Source organism: Carassius carassius, chromosome 46 (genome assembly GCF_963082965.1).
Source record: "Carassius carassius chromosome 46, fCarCar2.1, whole genome shotgun sequence".
Lineage (NCBI taxonomy): Eukaryota > Metazoa > Chordata > Actinopteri > Cypriniformes > Cyprinidae > Carassius > Carassius carassius.
Window position 1 is genome coordinate 14,360,588 of NC_081800.1, and position 20,947 is coordinate 14,381,534.

At 36.7% G+C, this 20,947-nt stretch overlaps 1 protein-coding gene across 16 annotated transcripts in view; it reads left to right on the forward strand.

Annotated features, from left to right (window-relative positions):
• Positions 1-3,282: 3,282 nt before the first annotated feature.
• LOC132129025 (rap1 GTPase-activating protein 1-like) overlaps positions 3,283-20,947 on the forward strand; it is a 101,057-nt gene continuing 83,392 nt past the window's right edge. For 3 of the 16 annotated variants that reach the window (XM_059540426.1, XM_059540430.1, XM_059540424.1), the window contains exon 1: positions 19,190-19,367. In XM_059540426.1, coding sequence (XP_059396409.1) covers positions 19,324-19,367 — 44 coding nt within the window. In that variant the 5' untranslated portion in view covers positions 19,190-19,323. Of the gene's footprint in view, positions 3,375-19,185; positions 19,368-20,947 lie in introns of those variants that run through there. The other 13 variants (XM_059540435.1, XM_059540438.1, XM_059540427.1 and 10 more) reach the window with 11 other exon arrangements.

The following is a 20,947-nucleotide window of genomic DNA, read 5'->3' on the forward strand; positions in this document are numbered from 1 at the left end:
TGGAACAGCAATAGTTTGAAGAGAATCTTGCTATGTAAATTCGTTTTGTTTAAGCAACTTACAGGTTCAAAACAACAGTGATCATTCAGTGGTTGCTGCATGATTCAGATTTGGTGTGGCCGTGGACAATTATGTGATAAACTGAACCATCCACAACTCTGATGGCAAATATGTGGGCATAGCTGTGTGGAAAAAGAAGACATGATTTTGCAAATATGGCAAGACAAAATTAAAAGAAATGAAAACAAACATTTCTGCAAAAATGGTCTTAATGAAGATTTTGACATAAAGCCATTCTTATGAGTACATTTGTGTTCGAGCCATGCTTACAATGAGTGCATTTGTGTTTCTGCATGTAGGCTATGTATGTTGATTGTTTTCTCCATACAACTGTTCCCTTAATTGAGTAATGAGTGGGGTTATTATGACTTGTAATTGTCACATGACTTGTATTTGTGTGTGTCTAATTAAGGTGATCACCTGTGTCTATTTAAAGGTGATTTCACTTCACATTGATATTAAGCCTGATGAAGACCTGAGGGTCGAAACGTTGCTTGTTTTTTAATAAATTATGGGAGTTAGCAGTGTTGCGGACATTACATTTCTTCACCTCTTTTAAGCTTGTCACATTACTTTTTCTCAACCCCTTGTCAAGAGCATAGACCTTCCTGTGTGACTTCAAAATCCAAAAACATATAAATGAAACAAAGAATTAGCTGCTTCTTTTTACATTTGAAGAATTGTCAGAGATACAGCCTACTGTGGAGACAGTTCCTGCCATTTCAGAGAATGATGCCATTTTCCTGGAAAAGTAAATTATATCTAATGTCTCCACCTTAACCGCAAGTCATAAAGCATGCAGAATTAACTCTTCACCTTGTTTTTATTGGTACCACTGATCATTAAATCAAATGTCAGAGTTACTCAGAGGGGTTTAGTGGGTCATTTCTCCAGCTCAGCACTCACCTCAAAACTGCAAAAGATGCAACCCCTTGACATTTGAAATGTCAGCGGCAGTGGTGATGTCATGTGGTTGCAGCTTGGGTCAAGAATTTTTTTAGTAACATACCTGAGGATTTTTAAAAGAAGAGAGCAACCAAGGATGCATTATTTCACTCATGGATGCAAATGGATTACATTTGATAGGTTAGAATTTAATTTTTTTTTTTTTTATGATTTAGAAATCTGAAATTCAGAGACAAACGCACTTTGTAGTGCAAGTGTATGTCCCATTTATATATGGACTGAACTGTAGTACTTAAACCCATGAAAAATAGCTTATGTTTCAATTAACAACACAGTGACAAAGATATGTGACCCTGGTCTTAAGTCGCTGGTGTATATTTTTAGCAATAGCCAAAAAACTCATTGGGATATTAAGTAAAGATCATGTTCTATTAAGATATTTTGTAAATTTCCTTTTGTAAATACCATATTTTTTTTCCGGATCGGACTATAAGTCGCACCTAAGTATAAGTCGCATCAGTCCAAAAATACGTCATGAAATATCAAAACCTAATTCTTGGTTGGTAATATGCATTGCTAATAACTTAATTTGCACAACTTCATAGGCGACTTTCTTAGTATTTAGATTTTTTTGCACCCTCAGATTCCAAATATTCAAATATTTGTATCTCACCAAATATTGTCCTATCCTAATATACCATACATCAATGGAAAGCTTATTTATTCAGCTTTCAGATGATGTATAAATCTCAATTTTGAGAAATTGACACTTAAGACTGGTTTTGTGGTCTAGATAGATAGATAGATAGATCCACACGTGACGATATCATCTGTTTCTTCTAAGTGTTTATACACACTCATCTGCCGCTTTAAATTATTGAGCTCATTCTGATTGGGTGTCAATGCTTTTATCATTCATCAACTGGAAAAAATTGATTGAAAGTGATTCCAACGATATCCTTTCTTTGTGCCTTTATTGTTGTAGTTGTGGTGTGGTCGTTATCTTTATATTTATCATCCTTGGTGTGAACAGGCCTTAACTGATGTGCCAGTAAAAAACAAGAAAGAGTTTATTTGTGAGGAGAGCAATAACATTTATTTTCTATAATCCAGATAAAACTCAACACCTCAAAAGTCCAATAAATCAATGTTAACACAACCGCCTCTAAACATCTATACTCAAGTCTTGGTGAAGCATAAGTGCTTAAAAAGGGCTAAAGTTAACCAATATCCTTCAAAAATGTCTTCATTATGACAGATAAATAAAATAATGTTAAGTAAAAAATCAAAGGCTTCTTGCACTAGATGTGCTTGTTTCGGCCTCATTGCTGGCTGCAGTAATGTCCTCATCTCATACAAAACACCAGCGATTAACAGCTACCTGCTAATGCTCTCGCATTCAAGAAGCCTTGTTGACAAGTTTTGGTGAGTAAGAGCAAAATACACAAGATATAGTACCTTTAATGCCGTGTAGGCAATATTGCTTATTTTGCAGCAGAAATAAACTGCTGCATTAAAAGCTAGGTGCAATACAAAATGAGAATTGCATGACTCATTACAAATGTAGTGGAGGAAAGAGTACATATGGCCTACCTATTAAAAAAAGAGAAAAGTTGCTAATTTTGATACTCTGTAAAACTACAAAGAAGCCGATAAAATACTCAAGTATATGCAACATATGCATCCTGATGTTTACATCCAATGGCTTCATAAAAACACATTTTAGGTTGAATCCCAACATCCAAAATCTCATTTTGTTTGGTTTGCAGAGCCCCTGCATATCAAAGCCGATAAGACAATAGGTCTGTTAGTATAATTTGTTTTGAACAAGTTTCTGACCTTTTCCACTTAATGCTATTTTGCAGAATGCTCTTACTGTACTTCATGGAAATTTGTAAATGGGTTCTTAAAATGGATGTGGGCTTTCAGATGGAGGACTGTAAGGAGTTAAATTATTAATGGATATTAAGTCATATAGATGCAATTGTCACCTGGACTCTGGCTTTTCTTTTAGTTAGTAATATATTCTTATTAAGCACACACCGTATATAATGTATATTAGCCTATAAAATAAACCGTGTATAAAAAAATTGAAGGGATTGGATGTCTCAGGGTATATTATTCTGACAATCTAAAAAGCCAGTGGTTCGGACTCGGATCAGGGCTGTCATATGTAGATGTCTCAGACTCTACGGTGTCAATCTGAGGAGAAGTAGACTACAGTTGTATGAAAGGAGGAGGAGAGCTCTGTATAATTCAGTAGCTACATCGCTGAACCTTCCTGCTACTGTCAGACTGTAGCAGAGCATAAATGGAGCTTTCCGTTGCTTGTGGTCTAGTTTAAGCGCACGGTGAAGGCACTAGACTTCAACAACAACAAGAGAAGTAATCAAAGAAGACAGAACAAGGTAAGCCGACATACTTTTTATGCTTTACTGTAATGTGAAGTGAGATATGGAAAAAATAAGGCAGAGAAATACAGCTTACACGAGAGCATTGGCTTCATTTTAAGCTTTACCTGTAATAATACGAAAAAAATATATATATATTCCGGTTTGACGTCTATCGGCGTTATTTTATTCGCATGACTGTGTTTTAAATATAATAAGCTGCTTACACAGACCGTGTATTTTTTGAATAATTTCTGATAATCGTGCGTTTACTGATTTTGAAAATTTTGGAAATAGCCCATTTCAAGCGCCCAAACATGCTGTCTTAGTTTTGAGAGACCGTCTAAATTCGAATGCGTAGACTGTTGCAGGATTATCGTAGATGTTTCTAGTAATGACAGCGTGGCAGATGAATTTGGGTTATGAGGGTAGACTCTACCTGAGGCTGGTTTAATTTGATTATTGTCTCATTTTGACTTACAGGGTTAAGGCATGAGTTTCAGATGCTTAAGCCGTTTTTTGACTCATGCAGTGCACTACACAATACTACACAATTATACTTTCTCTATAATGTTTATACGCTGTTGTGTGGATTATCTCAAACAATTTACAATATTTTTGAGTGGTCTACCATTAACTGCCATCTTAATTTAGGATGAATTTATTGTTTTTCCTAAAAGGACCCACTTTATTTTATGTGTGAGATTTATGTACTAATATGCATATAGCGGATAAAATGCACTTATTGTGTACTACATACATGGTTTTATGTTGTAGCCTGCTTAAAAATTTACCTGCATGTAATTACATCTAATTAATTACACTGTTGACCCTACACCTTAACCCACCCATGAAACTAATCTAAACTGTATCACATCTCAATAGAAACTAAAGTGTTTTTTCCCCAATCTGTACAAATTCAGAAAGTATATTCTATGATGACTTGTATATGCAAGTACACCGAATATAAAGTGTGACCATTTAAAATATTAATCTATGAATCATCCTGACTGTTGGGTTGCATACTTTTTAAGGAATGGTTTGTCATTATTACTCATCTTTGCCTTTTCGAAAACATCTGACTTTTCATGCAGAATGCAAAAGGTTATTTTTCTGAAAAACACCCTGGTTGCTATTTTTAGTATAAAGAAACTGAGTGAGGACTGGAGCTAATAAAAAAAAAAAAAGATAAATAAATAAATAATTAATTAATTGTAGTGCATCCAAAAAAGTAGTTCATATGACTCCTGTGCTGTATTTCAAGTCTCCTAAAGGATCAGCAGACATTGTGTGAGGAACAGGGTGAAATGTTAGTCGTTTACTGATAATCTTCACCTTCAGAGAGAACCGCTGTGGCTGGAGCATCTCCACAACCTGATCAATCACAATGGAGAATGAATCATTTAGCCTGTATAATGGTATAAACTTTGCCTGTTTCTATGAAACTATTACATGACTTCAGAAGAAGTTTTTTTTGGGCATACTTTTTCAAGCTTGGTACGTTTCAGGGTTTGGAATGACATGAAGGTGAGTAAATGATGACAGAGTATTTCTATTTTTGAGTAACATAATTCTTTCAACTCTGTTCAGGTAGCAGTCTGTAATAGCACAAACACAGTACTTTTGTTGAACTAAGTTTGCTCCTTTTTAAAGATTTCTGAATTCCTGTGCTTTCATGGAGAGACTGGGTTTGTAGTGAGTGTTTTGGTCCTTTCTGAGCATTTCGGTTTGATGCTGGATTCATCTCATCTCAGTCACTACACAGACAGCAGAGCTGCCTTTTGCTTGCACTGTCAGTGGTATTTCATTAGGGAAAAGGCACACTCTTATATCTGTCTTTTTCCATTCCCAAAACCATCTCAACTGAAAGGATGAAGGAAAATTAGAAGGTCTGTGGGTTGCTTTCCATTTGCCTGAATATCAAATGTAGCCTATGGAGAATGTCCTCTATTTGCTGCTGTTGTTGAACAGTGTTCCTTTATTAATTAGTGGTTAGATTTACTAAAATTGATTTTAGAATGGATTTAATTCAGTCAAGTAGTGGAAACTTTCTCTTTGATTAAAATAAAGCGAGCAATAATGAATTCTTTCAAGATGTGAAATATTGACATTCAAACTCCCTTGAGCGATGTTGCTTTGTGGATACTGAATCTACAGTACATTATATCTATATGAGACAAAGATACACACATCGAGCTGTTGTGTGGAGCAGAGAATTGTGAGACTGTTTGATTGGAGACTGTGGATTGAAGGAAGTGTACTTTTCTTTTGCTCTGATGCTCAAGCTTTAGCCTTGAGCTTTGCCGGTTTTCCAGAAGCCACACGAAAAAGGTTGAGTAGTCAAGATAAAATTTTAAATATACAATTTATAAATAAAATATTGTTTATCAAATGTGTAAAGTATATATGTAATTATATATAAATTATTAATAAATCAATCAATATTAATAATATAATAAATAATTAATATTATATAATAATAATAATAATAATATAATTGATTGTTAATAATAATAACAATAATAATAATAATAACCTTTAAATTAATTTTGTTAAATTAAAAAAAAAGCTTTCAAATTTTCAAAGATATTTTTAATGTATTTGAAATTCGCTGAATGTATATAAATATATATAAATGTATTTATTAAATTTATTTATAAAAATAGGCATGTAATTATGTAATTGTTATATTTATTAATATTATTATAGATATTTGAAGGAATAAGATTGCTATAGAATTGCACAATATTTCAATAGACACATCACCCCCCCCCCCCCCCCCCCCCCACCCACCCAATGTTTCACAGTCCAGAAATAATCATCTATTTAATTAAAAAAACCTTTGAAGACTCCCTAATTAACTCTTTTTATTCCAAGTATTCATAATTTCGGCGATGACAGAATTCAATTTCACTTAGGGTCAGTGTAGATTACATCCCTCTGCTCTTCTGTTTGATTAACATTTAGAAATGAATCTCTTGCATATTCAGCATAATGCTTGTCCCCCGGATATTCACAGGCTGCAGAATGTAGCAGAATCTATAGAGTCTGTGTTGTAAAGATGGCTGAATTTGGACAACTGAACTAGCTGTAACTTAATGTGAATCACTGGAATAGACTGTCAGGCACATATCTAAGATATCCACACTCTTTGTACATAAGATGGAGGCTGCATCTTTAGTTACTATTTCAAGTGGATATCACATGGTGTAGGACATCTGCTTCCCTGCCTTTTGTGCTCAGCTGTGATTTTGATCTAGCTTCAATGGCAGCACAAGATCTTAAACAGTGTGGCTCATCAACAGATAGTCTGACATTCTACTTCATGTGTACTTGTGTTTTCCAATGACCAAATCATTGGAAATTCAAATATTATTTCTTGAACTGCTTGCTACTCCTTTTGTCTCATTGGTTATGAAAGTGCAGCTTTCATCTAATATACAAACCTGATTCCAAAAATTGTGAGTAAAAAAGGAATGGAATAATTTACAGATCTCATAAACTTATATTTTATTTACAATAGAATATAGATAACATATCAAATGTTGAAAGTGAGACATTTTGAAATGTCATGCCAAATATTGGCTCATTTTGGATTTCATAAGAGCTACACATTCCAAAAAGTTGGGACAGGTAGCAATAAGAGGCCGGAAAAGTTAAATGTACATATAAGGAAATGCTGGAGGACCATTTAGCAACTTATTAGGTCAACTGGCAACATGATTGGGTATAAGAAGAGCCTCTCAGAGTGACAGTGTCTCTCAGAAGTCAAGATGGGCAGAAGATCACCAATTTCCCCAATGCTGTTGGCGAAAAATAGTGGAGCAATATCAGAAAGGAGTTTCTCAGAGAAAAACTGCAAAGAGTTTGAAATTATCATCATCTACAGTGCATAATATAATCCAAAAATTCAGAGAATCTGGAACAATCTCTGTGCGTAACGGTCAAGGCTGGAAAACCATACTGGATGCCCTTGATCTTCGGGCCCTTAGACAGCACTGCATCACAAACAGGAATGCTAATGTAATGGAAATCACAACATGGGCTCAGGAATACTTCCAGAAAACATTGTCGGTGTACACAATCCACCGTGCCATTCACTGTTGCCAGCTAAAACTCTATAGAGTAGGTCAAAAAAGAAGCCATATCTAAACATGATCCAGAAGCGCAGGTGTTTTCTCTGGGCCAAGACTTTTCATTTAAAATGGACTGTGGCAAAGTGGAAAACCGTTCTGTGGTCAGAAAAATCAAAATGTGAAGTTCTTTTTGGAAAACTGGGACGCCATATCATCCTGACCAAAGAGGACAAGGAAAACCCAAGTTGTTATCAGCGCTCAGTTCAGAAGCCTGCATCTCTGATGGTATGGGGTTGCAGTGAGTGTGTGTGGCATGGGCAGCTTACACATCTGGAAAGACACTATCAATGCTGAAAGGTATATCCAAGTTCTAGAACAACATATACTCCCATCCAGACATCGTCTCTTTCAGGGAAGACCTTGCATTTTCCAACATGACAATGCCAGAACACATACTGCATCATTTACAACATCATGACTCCGTAGAAGAAGGATCCGGGTACTGAAATGGCCAGCCTGCAGTCCAGATCTTTCACCCATAGAAAACATTTGGCGGATCATAATGAGGAAGATGCGACAAAGAAGAACTAAGACAGTTGAGCAACTAGAAGCATGTATTAGTCAAAGAATGGTACAACATTCCTATTCCTAAACTCGAGCAACTTGTCTCCTCAGTCCCCAGACGTTTGCAGACTGTTATAAAAAGAAGAGGGGATGCAACACAGTGGTAAACATGGCCTTGTCCCAACTTTTTTTTAGATGTGTTGATTCCATGAAATTTAAAATCAACTTATTCTGTTTTTATTCACAATTTGTACAGTGTCCCAACTTTTTTGGAATGGGCTTTGTATATATATATATATATATATACAAATATATATATATGATACATTTTTTTTTTTTATTAACTAATTTTTTTTTTGGTTGCCTCAGAGAATGTGTCTGAATTCAATAAATATATTTTATATATAACCCTAAATAATGCATTCATATATACACATATGCATATATACACACTGACATATTTCCACGAAAAGAGAACTTGTTTTGTCCCTTTTGACTGCCCAGCATGTCATGAGATAAAATGCTTGTCTGCCATACAGTGCACTCAGCTCTCTGCCATGTTTGTACGCTCATCTAAGAGACAAGTCCTCCGATTTCTCAGATTCGCAGGCTCTGTTAGGACAGCTGGATGAATAGTGCTGCTGTAGGTGGTGTATGAGTTTGCAGTAGCTTGCTTTTCATCAGAGCTGAACTTTATGCAGGAACAGATCTGTCACCCTGGATCCTGTCTGAGATGCATCAAGCTGCCTCAGGGCTTCAGCTAATTGGCTGCTGGATCTCTCCAGAGAGACCTGAGGTGGTACGCTGGAACCTTAAGAAAACGCTTCTGAATGAAAGAACAGCACACTCATACTGTAGCCTTAACTGACTCTTATCTACTATTCAGTTGGTCCCAGAGTTATTTCAAAATAATGTCTCTTGCGATTATGTAGTGTATAAATCTCAGCCATTAACACCTTAAATTTTAAAAACGGACATACTGTACAGTACACTATGTAAGTGTCCAGCAGGCTGATGACTAACATCCTTATCGTTATTTTCAGGCCATACATCTGTTTCTCTGTATTGCATTGATTTATTGTGCTTTCTGAGAACACTTGCTCCCTCTTTGATAAATGTTGTCTTTGCGTTCATGGCACCTTGCAAGTTTCTTCTAGATGCTTAACATCTGTAATGAGCTCTATAAATCAGTGTCTGATAAGAAAACTGCTGTAGAGGTTATTAGTTGAAATATTGTACTGTAGCTTTGTAATAAAATGAGATTTAAACACTTTCACAGTTACTTCTTAATTGCTTATTCAGATTTTAAGCATATCGTAAATGGCTTTTAATTTAGAAGTATTTTTGTTCCTTTGTTTTTTAAGTCTCCCTTTTACACACCCTGAAAAATGTATGTGGCACAACAGGTCATGTATTCCATAAAAATTACATTACACACTTAAGACTGACATAGTGCCTGGTGAAAATTAGAGAACTGAAAAATAAAATTTCCCTTAATATTTTGCCACGACAAAATGAACTATGAAAATTTAAAACATCCTGTAAGCTTCTAAACTCAAAATTGTCTTGTTAGTTTAAAAACAGCTTTTATTGAATCTAAGCTCAGAAATTGACTTGTTTTGCAATGTGCCACTTTATGATGTAATAGTGTGGCTGAACCCTGCCTCTGCAGGAGAAGATCAGTGCCTGCTTCTACATCACTGCCTCTTTAGCCCCGCCCACTGATTTTAGGAAAGAATAGAGGAGCAAATACAGGATTTCTCCATCAACAGAGCCATACAGATGACATTATAAGATTGCAAGACACTGTGTAGTGCAAGTTGTGAAAATAGTCTTTCAATTGCCTTTTTTGTGATCCTTTTTCAAATTTCCGGGTTTCTCAGAAACAGATGTCATCATAGTTGGGTGAACTTCTATAGCAGTGAATGGGAGACTACCACTAATTTATTTGCATCCCCATTTACTCAGTTAGCAAAAGAAAAAAAAAAACATCCATGATAATGTTTTCATGACTTTCAAAAAAAGGAAAAATATAGAGACATTATATGTCACTCCCATTGACGCTGTATTAGAAACACCCTTGCATTAGTGTTAACTAGTTTTTTGTAATTTGATTTAAATGTAATTTAGTTCAAAATATAGTTTTATAAATGTACATACATTTAAAAAAAATGAAGATATAAAAAACTGTGGAGGATTTATGATGCTGATGACCATTGAAATGCATCATCACAGTCTTTTGAAAAGGGTCCATTTCCAACTCCATAAAAGTGAATTGTGAAGTGCCTATTTTTCCTCAGATAAATAAATGTAATAAAATTTCCTTTATATTTTTTTTTTCTAAAAACTACCCTAGTCTTATAATTTGGATGATAAGCCCTTAAAATCAGCCAAAGTCATTTACTGTTTTGAGTATTTTTATTACCGGTATGTTCTTGATTATGAAGTGTGCAGTTCAGAAGCTTGTTCATCTGTATTCATGGATTCTAGCAGTGATGTGCTGCCAATTTCAGTAAGCAGCTTGGCTCATTGCGGATCCCCACTGTAATGTCACTAGTGTAAGCTATGCCATTTGCACTTCGTTTCTTCAGCTCTTTGCAACTGCAGAGAAAAATTAAGTCAGCATTCATGTCATCTCTGTCTGCTGCATGAGTAAAGTGAGCAGATGGGATTGGAATCTAATATTATTGATTGTATTTAATTTTCAATATTTAGTTTGCAGTTCTCATCATGTTTTAAGTAAGATTTCATCCTGTCGCTTAGATTTTAAATGAGACAAAGTCTTTGAAGAAGCGCAAGGAAGGTCTGAAGGAGTGAAGATCTTTTGAGTTCTCTTTAAGTGGAATATTTCATTCAGCATTTTTATTCTGCTGGCTGGCAAGCAAACAGGGTGCTTTATGTAGCTTTGGCATTTTAAGAAATTAAATTGCCTGTCTAATTGCCAGCAAAGCACTTTGTTTGCGATGTGATGTTTTCCTGGTTAAAAATGCCAAATGTTTCATTAATAGAATGAGTTTGTTGGCTGTAGAATGTCTGTTGACATACGCTCTCTGCAAAAGCTTATTCTGTGGCCATTGGAGACATTTATTCAGCATTGATGTCAACTTAATTCTTTTGAAAAAATAAAACAATCTGACATTCTGTTGTGATTGCTTGGAGGCGGGGCCAATTATTATAATAATTTTAGAAATTCTTGCACTGATCTGCTGCACTTCATTAAGCAGCACTCTTGTTCTTAGGATGACAAAAGCTTTAAAAGTTAGATTTTTAACCTGGTCTGTCCTAGTGGTCTAACAGCAATCAACAAAATCAAAATGACTGAGATCAATTAAATTAAATTAAATCAAAGTAGGCGGGGTATACTGTTCGCAGGAGCAGAGCACAAATTACAGCACGTCAGTTTAATGTTGAAAGAAAGAGAGGTAAGGTGGAATTTAGAAATCATTAACATTAATTAAATGTTTTACAATAGAAATGTTTTTATTAATGAAAGTTGTGGGGCAGCTTTGACAACAAATTTCTGTGCTCCTGGATGAGTCTGTGTTTGCACAGCATGATCTCCAATCTCTTTAAATTCATAAGATGAACAGTCAGGAAGTATGAGTGTGTGCTTTCATCTTCATGAAGTTATCAGAATACAATAGAAGAACAGTGCTCCAAGCCTTCAGAGCTCTGAGAAAAATGTTGTCATTTTATTTTGGAAAACTTCCCAGCCAGAAAAGCAACAGTAGGTGAGGAGAAAGCTGGGTAAACTGGATGGCATTCGGAGAGTGACGGCCTAACTGAAAATCGGATGGACAGACTGCAGCTGACAGATAGCTTCTACACAATGCCCTGCCCTCTTTCTGGGCTGAAGAGCCTGCTTTTACTGAATGATTCATTAAGATTACACTTACACAGGAGCCAAAACCTACTGGCAGGCTTCAGTGATGGACAGTCCAGCATGATGTGTCTTCCCTGCATATTCACTTTCTTTGGCTTTTAATACTTGGCTGTGTCCTGACTTAGACTCTCCTGAACCCCACATAATTATTTCCTGAAGACCGATCTGTGTTTGACCTCAGAATACCGCAAGAGCGATTTGAAAGCATGCAGAGCAGTTTGCTTTCTATAGCTCTCGCTGTACTTTAATGTCAAACACGGATCGGTGTGCACAGCACTGCTTCGAGTCGGAACACACTACAGTTGATTTGTGACGAACATGATGCGGAGCAAAAACTCTCTGTGATGGAGCCTATACAATGTAGTTATCAGGTTTACCACTGGTCTTTCGCCTGGTTTTCATTTTATTTGTTAAAAAGGGGAGTTAAAAAGTCTTGCAGACATCCTGAGTTATATTCCCCCAAAATTCAAGAGAATGGGGCAAAAATGCCCTTTATGAGTTTTTGTCTCATATAGCTCTATCATACGGTAGAGTTAACACGAGTGCTGTTTTTGTCCCAAATAGCATGAGTGCAAATTTGATATTGATTTAAACTGTGCGTCTCTGAGCAACACACACCCTGTGTCCGAAATCACCCCCAAACACTTAAATAGAGCACTATTTGGAGGGACAGGCATTTTTAGTGGTGTTCAAAACCTTAGTGGACATTATCGAGTGCACTCATTCACTCCTACAATGCACTGCAAAACCGAGTGTACAGCTAATGAATGCTCAAGGCTAGAGAATACCCATAATTGGATGAAAACCATACTCATACTTGGATTGCCCTAAAAAACAACAACAACAACAACAGAAAACTGTGGCCCATACAACTTACATATGAGCTTTATTTCAAGACTTTCAAAACCAGACCGAATTTACTGTAAATAATGTCTTAAAATCTTTTTTTTAAAATTTATTCACTTGGAATATTATTGTAATTTATCACTAAAAGTTGCATTTATTTTCCACATGCTCTCAGAACTGAATGTTCTTCTGTTAAAATCTTGTGTCCATGTATCTCAGAGAATTCATCCACATACTCTGTGATCATGCACAAACAGCATAGCACTTAGCAGTCATTGCAGTTTGAGTCTGTGAGTCAGAGACTACAATTTAGTGCACATGCATACTCACGCATCACTTTTCCTTGTAGTTTTTAATGATCTGCCAGTAGGTGCCAGTGTTACCCTGAACAGACTGTACTGACAATTCTTCAAATGTGTGTACAAATGTAAATGTATTGATATAGGAGTCGTACATCTGTGTGAAAGAGAAGGACTGAGTTGTCATCCTCCAAAGAGAGAGAGATGAACTCTGGTTGTGCTTTAGCCTTTGGCTGTAGGTCTGTTCTAGCTGGCATATGAGTATCGATGTACCAAGCATCCATTATTACTATAGTAGAGCTTCTCTTCAAAACACTGAAATCGATGGGCATTGGAGATGTGATGAATTCTGAATCTGTTTTAGAGAATGCCTTTTCTTAGCATTCTAACAGTACACATGACAGAAATTGTGTAACGTGTGTCTGTAATGTCTATGTGTACTTTATATATGAGAGGATCATCAAGGTGCATTTTGGCAAAATTCAGATGAGCCTTAATGTTCTTCTTGGTTGGCAATGGTTTTTGCTTCACCTCTCTTTCATGGATGCCATTTTTGGTGAGTGTCTTTTGACTAGTGGAGACATGAACAGTGACCTCTACTGATGCAAGAGAGCCCTGCAGTTCCTTCGATGTTGTCCTTTGTCTATTGTGAATTCTTGGATGATTTGTCGCTGTGGATTCTTGGAATAATTTTGGAAGGTCAGCCACTTCTGGGAAGGTTTGTTGAGTTTTATCCATTTGGAGATAATGGCTCTCACTGTGGTTTTTTGAAACCCAAGAGCCTTTGAAATACTGTAGCTTTGTAACCCTTCCCAAACTGGTGTATTCCAGTAACCTTCCTCATCATTTCTGGAATTGGCACAGTTTGTTAGTATGTAAGATTTTTTGAATAAGTTCTATTTAAATGTTGATTTAATTGAAAAGGGTTGTCAATAACCAGACCAGCTGAACCTCATTATGAATGCAGTTTCATAGGCTGTGTCCAAAAGCTGCTAAAAAAGTTTCTAGGTAAGCTTATGGTGTGCTTGAACAACCGTTTCTTTCTCAGTGTGTCTGCAGTAGTAAACAGAGCTCCAGTAAAGGGGCGCAGTGTGCAGGGGGCCATGTCTGCTTCCCTTGCTGGGACGTGGGGTCATGTGGACACTTCTAAACATCTAGTACATCTACGGCCTCTTTAAACATCACAAGCCCATGACTGCCTGTGAAAAGTATTTCTGTTGAATTTTTTCCATCTGAAACAAGCTCCAGACACCAATCAAATGGAGTTTTTATGAGTAAAGTTTTACAGAAAGTCGTCTTGTTTTAGCACGGCTGACGTGCAGTGTGAAAGTCTGATAAAAAGTCTGATAAAAATATTTTTTAAAACAATTACCTTTTATACCTGCCCCCATTAAATCATCTCTTCTCCATTTGAAATATAGTCTTTGCCTCGGTCGAACCTCTTTCATATGCTGTGGCCATAAGCAAGGTGTTTATAATGAGACAAAGTAAATGTTATGGTGTAATTAAAACTCCCGTCTGAAGGGAAGCAAGCTGAACCTTTTCATGCCGCAGGGTCAACAGCTCATAAACAACTGCACCACTGTCTACACTTTTTCATTTGAGCTGAAAGCAGATCTTTGATGGAGCTGTACTTTTCAGAGCCTCTTTGTTATTACAGGAGATTTCAGACTACACCCTATGAATTTTCACCTCCTTTCACATTTTGGTCTTGTAAGTTCAAACCTTATATTAATGCCTTGGTCTCACTGTTGAAAATCCCATTTGCTCAGGTGCTGTAAAGGACATGAGGGTTTATTGGCTTTTAAATGGGACCTGCCACATTCAGTTGTTTGAGATGTGACTGATATGGCCTCTGTTTGCCCCTCAAACAATAAGCATTTTCTGTGGAGCATCTGGGTCTGTCTCGAGCCTTGAAATGATGAACAGCGGTGGTCCAAAGAAAAAACATAAGAGCTGCGTAAACAGTATTGTCATTTGATCAATGTCTACCTGGCAGTTTATTCCCTAAGAGCAAAAGTCTTTCAGTTGAGAGCAGCCATCTGAGTCAATGAGGACAGCCTGTCCACTCTGCATATGGATTGACAATATATCATGGCACATGTCAGGGCTTTCATTTAAAGGAAACTTTCTTCAGGTGGATAAATCCTTCTCATTTGGTTGGCCAGTCAGCCACCAGAAAGTTAGATTTGAATTGAGGACTTTGCCCTGTTTCACACTGCATGTATAAGCAGCACATAAGCAGCTGCAAGTATATGTACAGGTGCTGGTCATATAATTAGAATATCATCAAAAAGTTGATTTCACTAATTCCATTCAAAAAGTGAAACTTGTATATTATATTCTAGGCAAAATCTAAACATTATAAACTAGGGAAAATCCCAAATTCAATATATCAGAAAATTAGAATATTACTTAAGACCAGTTCAAAGACAGGATTTTTAGAAATCTTGGCCAACTGAAAATTATGAACATGAAAAGTATGAGCATGTACAGCACTCAATACTTAGTTGGGGCTCCTTTTGCCTGAATTACTGCAGCAATGCGGCGTGGCATGGAGTCGATCAGTCTGTGGCACTGCTCAGGTGTTATGAGAGCCCAGGTTGCTCTAATAATGGCCTTCAGCTCTTCTGCATTCTTGGATCTAGCATATCGCATCTTCCTCTTCACAATACCCCATAGGATTTTCTATGGGGTTAAGGTCAGGCCAGGATTTTCTATGGTGTTAAGGTCAGGCAAGTTTGCTGGCCAATTAAGAACAGGGAGACCATGGTCCTTAAACCAGGTACTGGTAGCTTTGGCACTGTGTGCAGGTGCCAAGTCCTGTTGGAAAATTAAATCTGCATCTCCATAAAGTTGGTCAGCAGCAGGAAGCATGAAGTGCTCTGAAACTTCCTGATACACGGCTGCGTTGACCTTGGACCTCAGAAAACACATTGGACCAACACCAGTAGATGACATGGCACCCCAAACCATCACTGACTGTGGAAACTTTACACTGGACCTCAAGCAACATGGATTGTGTGCCTCTCCCCTCTTCCTCCAGACTTTGGGACCCTGATTTCCAAAGGAAATGCAACATTTACTTTCATTAGAGAACATAACTGTGGACCACTCAGCAGCAGTCCAGTCCTTTTTGTCTTTAGATGTTTCTGACACTGTTGTTCAAGAGTGGCTTGACACAAGTAATGCGACAGCTGAAACCCATGTCTTGCCTACGTCTGTGTGTAGTGGTTTTTGAAGCACTGACTCCAGCTGCAGTCCACTCTTTGTGAATCTCCCCCACATTTTTGAATGTGTTTTGTTTCACAATCCTCTCCAGGGTGCGGTTATCCCTAATGCTTGTAAACTTTTTTCTACCACATCTTTTCCTTCCCTTCACAGAGCTCTGTGAACAGCCAGCCTCTTTTGCAATTACCTTTTGTGTCTTGCCCTCCTTGTGCAAGGTGTCAATGGTCGTCTTTTGGACAACTATCAAGTCAGCAGTCTTCCTCATGATTGTGTAGCCTACAGAACTAGACTGAGAGACCATTTAAAGGACTTTGCAGGTATTTTGAATTAATTAGCTGATTACAGTGTGGCACCAGGTGTCTTCAATATTGAACCTTTTCACAATATTCTAATTTTCTGAGATACTAAATTTGGGATTTTCCTTAGTTGTCAGTTATAATCATCAAAATTAAAAGAAATAAACATTTGAAATATATCAGTCTGTGTGTAATGAATAAATATAATATACAAGTTTCACTTTTTGAATGGAATTAGTGAAATAAATCAACTTTTTGATGATATTCTAATTATATGACCAGCACCTGTATATGTGTGTGATATAAACATGTATAATATTATATATATATATATATATATATATATATATATATATATATATATACATATAAAGAATAATTAAAAATGTCATTGAAAATACTATATGTTATATATACAATTTTTGAATGTTATAGTATAAATATAATTATATAATATATACTAAAATATAATGATTAAATATTTAAAAACATTAAGAATATATATCATATAAAGTATAATATAAAGCTCAACATGTGTCTTTTTTAAACAGTGGGTAAGTGGTTTGCTGTATTTTATATAGCTTTTAAATTAAATTCTGCTAAAAATAGTTTAAAAGGTTCTGCTGATTTCAGCAAACTGTATACAACCAAAATAATAAACAATGATACAAAAAAAGTTCTGCTATCTAGCACTTTATAGTGTATGCACACAATGTTAACCTGTTGTACCTTTATGGATGCCACATAGGCATAAATATGAGCTGTTTACATGTGCAGTGTGAAACAGGCCCTTTACTAGATGTCTTTGTGTGAATGAGTTTCATCTTACAGATCTTTGAGTCAGTGGAAAGTGCCAAGTATTCATTTTATCAAACGTGCTGTCATAATCCTGTGTTTTACCCATGAATCAGCAGTTTTACACTCCTTTGTAAGTGTGATTTCAGCCGCTGACTAGATGTGTTTTGGTTTGAGAGCAGCACGTCAGGGTCGAGGAGCTTTTGCGTTCTTTTTAATTTCAGAAGTCATCCACTCCTGATAAAGTACAAAACCTTGTACCAGCAAGAGTAGAAGACTCTAAACTGTTTAAAAACAGATAAGTCCTGAAACTCAACCATGGTGAGCAACTTTGTTTCGCTCAGTAATCAGAGAGACGTTACTGCCAGACTCAGACTTTACTGTGCCCCAAGACCTTTCGTGCAAAGTCTCTTAATGACTGACTTATAGATAGATACACTTCTCCTTTGACTCTGTTCAAGGCTTATTTATTAAAAATGCTCACAACAGAGGAAGTAGGTATGTGCAGCTAGGTAAATAGTTAAGTGGCTTTGAAAAATAACACAAGCCTGTGTCAACAGTTGGCACTACGCTTTTGTTTAAGCAGTTGTTACTACGATCCCTAGTGTTTTTTTTTCCACTAGCATCGCCAATAATTTTAGGGATGCATGGATACATGATATATTGGTGTAATGCAGTACTCCTGTTTTATATCCTTCCATCTCCTCCACGGGACTCGAGACCGGTGGGTCGAGCAGGTGTCGCTCATTTCCAATCACTCCACCGGCCTCGCTCCATGATATATTTTTCCCCCGTTCATTTTAACATTACTATTTCTTTATTTATTTTTGATATTGACCATTGAGTGGTTATTGCCCATAACAAAAAACAATAATCATCTATAAAATTAGTATTGGCTTTTTTGTATTAGCGACAATTTTAATATCAATGCATCCCTAATTGACTGTTTTGAAACAGGTTTCCAAAAACACACCCCACCTCTGCAATTGGTCAATCAATCTGATAGTCCTGCCCAATTGGTTGAGGCAACATTTTTGTTCTGTTTAAGTTTCCATATATTCAAAAAATTTTATATATTAAAATTTCTTATTGATAGATTGATAAATAGCCATTTTAAATTGTTTACTCAATTCATGTTTAAAATGTAGTTCCAAGTAATGGTAAAATAATAAATCACTTTTCATATTGACAGATGAATAGACATGAATAGAACGTGATCGTGAATAGACCGAGGGGTCAGCTAAGGATGGCCCTGTACAGTATATGTGTGTAAATATATAATATGTGTGTGTGAAAATAAAATGTATATTTTGTATACATACATATATATATATATATAGAGAGAGAGAGAGAGAGAGAGAGAGAGAGAGAGAGAGAGAGTTTTTTACAAGAATAAATGAAAAAATAAAAGTACAAATAAAAGTACAAATTTTAATGAATCAAACATTTAAATGTTTTATATGGTGTATACATGATCCATGAAACCAATAGTTAAAATCATGCTATTGCAATGCAATGTTGCTGTTATGGGCTGGATAGGTGAAAAAAAAAATTATTTTAATTTTTTTATTTTCCTTATTTTATTGCAGTGTCTATCTAGTGATTTTTGCGGTCCTCTACCTGAAATCTCATTCAGATGTAATGAGTGTATTTCAAAGGACATTATGAAGACATTAGGTACTGCTCTATTTCTGCCTGTTTACAGTAGTGCTGATATGAATGAGAAGTGAGGAGCGGTTACCGGGGTGACTGAAAGTGGACAGAGCCAGCGTCTCAGTCCCTTATTTGCCAAGGAGGCATGAGAGAGAGGGAGCCAGGGAAGTGGAAAGGAAGGACAGCGTGCTGCATGTGTACAGTTACACACACACACATACATTCACGAACACATACCCAGTCAGTCCAGGGAGACAGAGGCAGTGCTGGTGTCTCTGTAGAGTTCTGTCTCTCTGTTTTTCACAGCTGTATGCATTAGCCAAGATGCCGCAGAGAAAGAGGAGTTTCACTTTTGGAGCATACGGCGGGTAAGAGCAAACGCTGTTTACCAAAACATTTTACATTCACTTGTTTTACTCTGTGCTGTTAAGAGTGATTATAAATGATCTGTTGGGATATCAGCAACTGTGGTTACGGTCTTAGTAGAGATATATGATATCAGAATGTCTGAATGCTAATGCGTTGTAAAAGTGGAGTGTTATCACTACAAGCAGACTTGATTTCATCACTGGTATATATTTGAATGACAGGACTGCTCTCTCAGAGTGCAGTGCATTACGGCGGCTCTGGTGAGCTGTTCTCCTGCTAGTAAACCCTGCTATTAAAGGCCATTATTGCGGAGTGGGTAATAGAGTTTGGATTGAATTAGACACTGCATTGACTTAAATGAACACACATCCAGGCAGAAACCTTGTGTCTGAGAAGCAGCAAGGGAAGTTAATGTAATCACGGGCTGTTTACCCTATCAATGAGGCCTTGAGGTTTCGATTAAGCCCGCTTTAAGTGATCTGTTGATTCAGTAGGGAGGAATTCAAACCCGAGAATTTGTTTGTCTGAATACCCACAGACTCCAGTGAGATTCCTCTGTTAAGGGATCCTGTCTGCTCAACAGGTGCAAGGCTGCAATATTTCAGTTCTGTGTTGTCAAGGACAAGTGTTATCTGTGTCTGCATGGCTGATCTGATCACAGGAGTGCTGAAGAAGACACATTTAACCTGTCCCACCAGAACTGTCCTTAAATAGATGTATTACCAGTAGGGTTGGGTACCGAAACCGGGTGCCAATATGGCAGATTTCGGTGCCTCATTTCGGTGCCTCATACAGAAATATTTGTCCTGGTTCTCCGAAATGTACAGAAAGAAACATGGGCATCGCTAGGCTTTTTTAGTGGGGCTATAGCATTAAACTCCATAAACTGTACTCAAATTCACAATCGCCTTTAAGAGTCAGTCACCTTAAATTTCATATGAAAACGGCGGCAGACCTGTCTCCTTGTCTTTCAGCGTGGTCTTTAATCCGCAGACCGCGGCGGAGCAGCGCAGGCAGACTCAAACAGAAACAAAGGACACAAGGTGTGTTTATCGATAGATTGTTCGAATATCTGAACCTGTGCAGTTATTTGTCATAAATACAGTTTACAAAAGGTCACGAGGGAGCAATCGGTTTCTCATCTACTGTAAAATTTTCACTCCGTTCACTGCTCATCACACCACTGTTTCCTCCAGCGAAAATCTAGCCCTTAACACATATGAACGCATACTTTAATCATACTTATTTAAATATACTTAATTTAATTATACGTACTTTATACATACACTACTATGCAAAAGTCTTACGCACGTTAGTTCTTTCACCGTGTTTGGCCAGTTATTTATATGTTTTGCTGTAGTGTGTCAGTAGGAAATATCAGTTTACATTTCCAAACATTAATTTTGCCATTAATTTTAATAATAATTTAGTGAGATTTTTGAATGCACAAGCAGTCTGAAAACAGCTGGTGCTCCACATGGAGATCTGATCTCACCATCATTCAAATATGTCTGTGATTACATGAACAGATGAAACTGAGACAAACTAAATTCAGAAGAAAGATAAGATATAAATTATA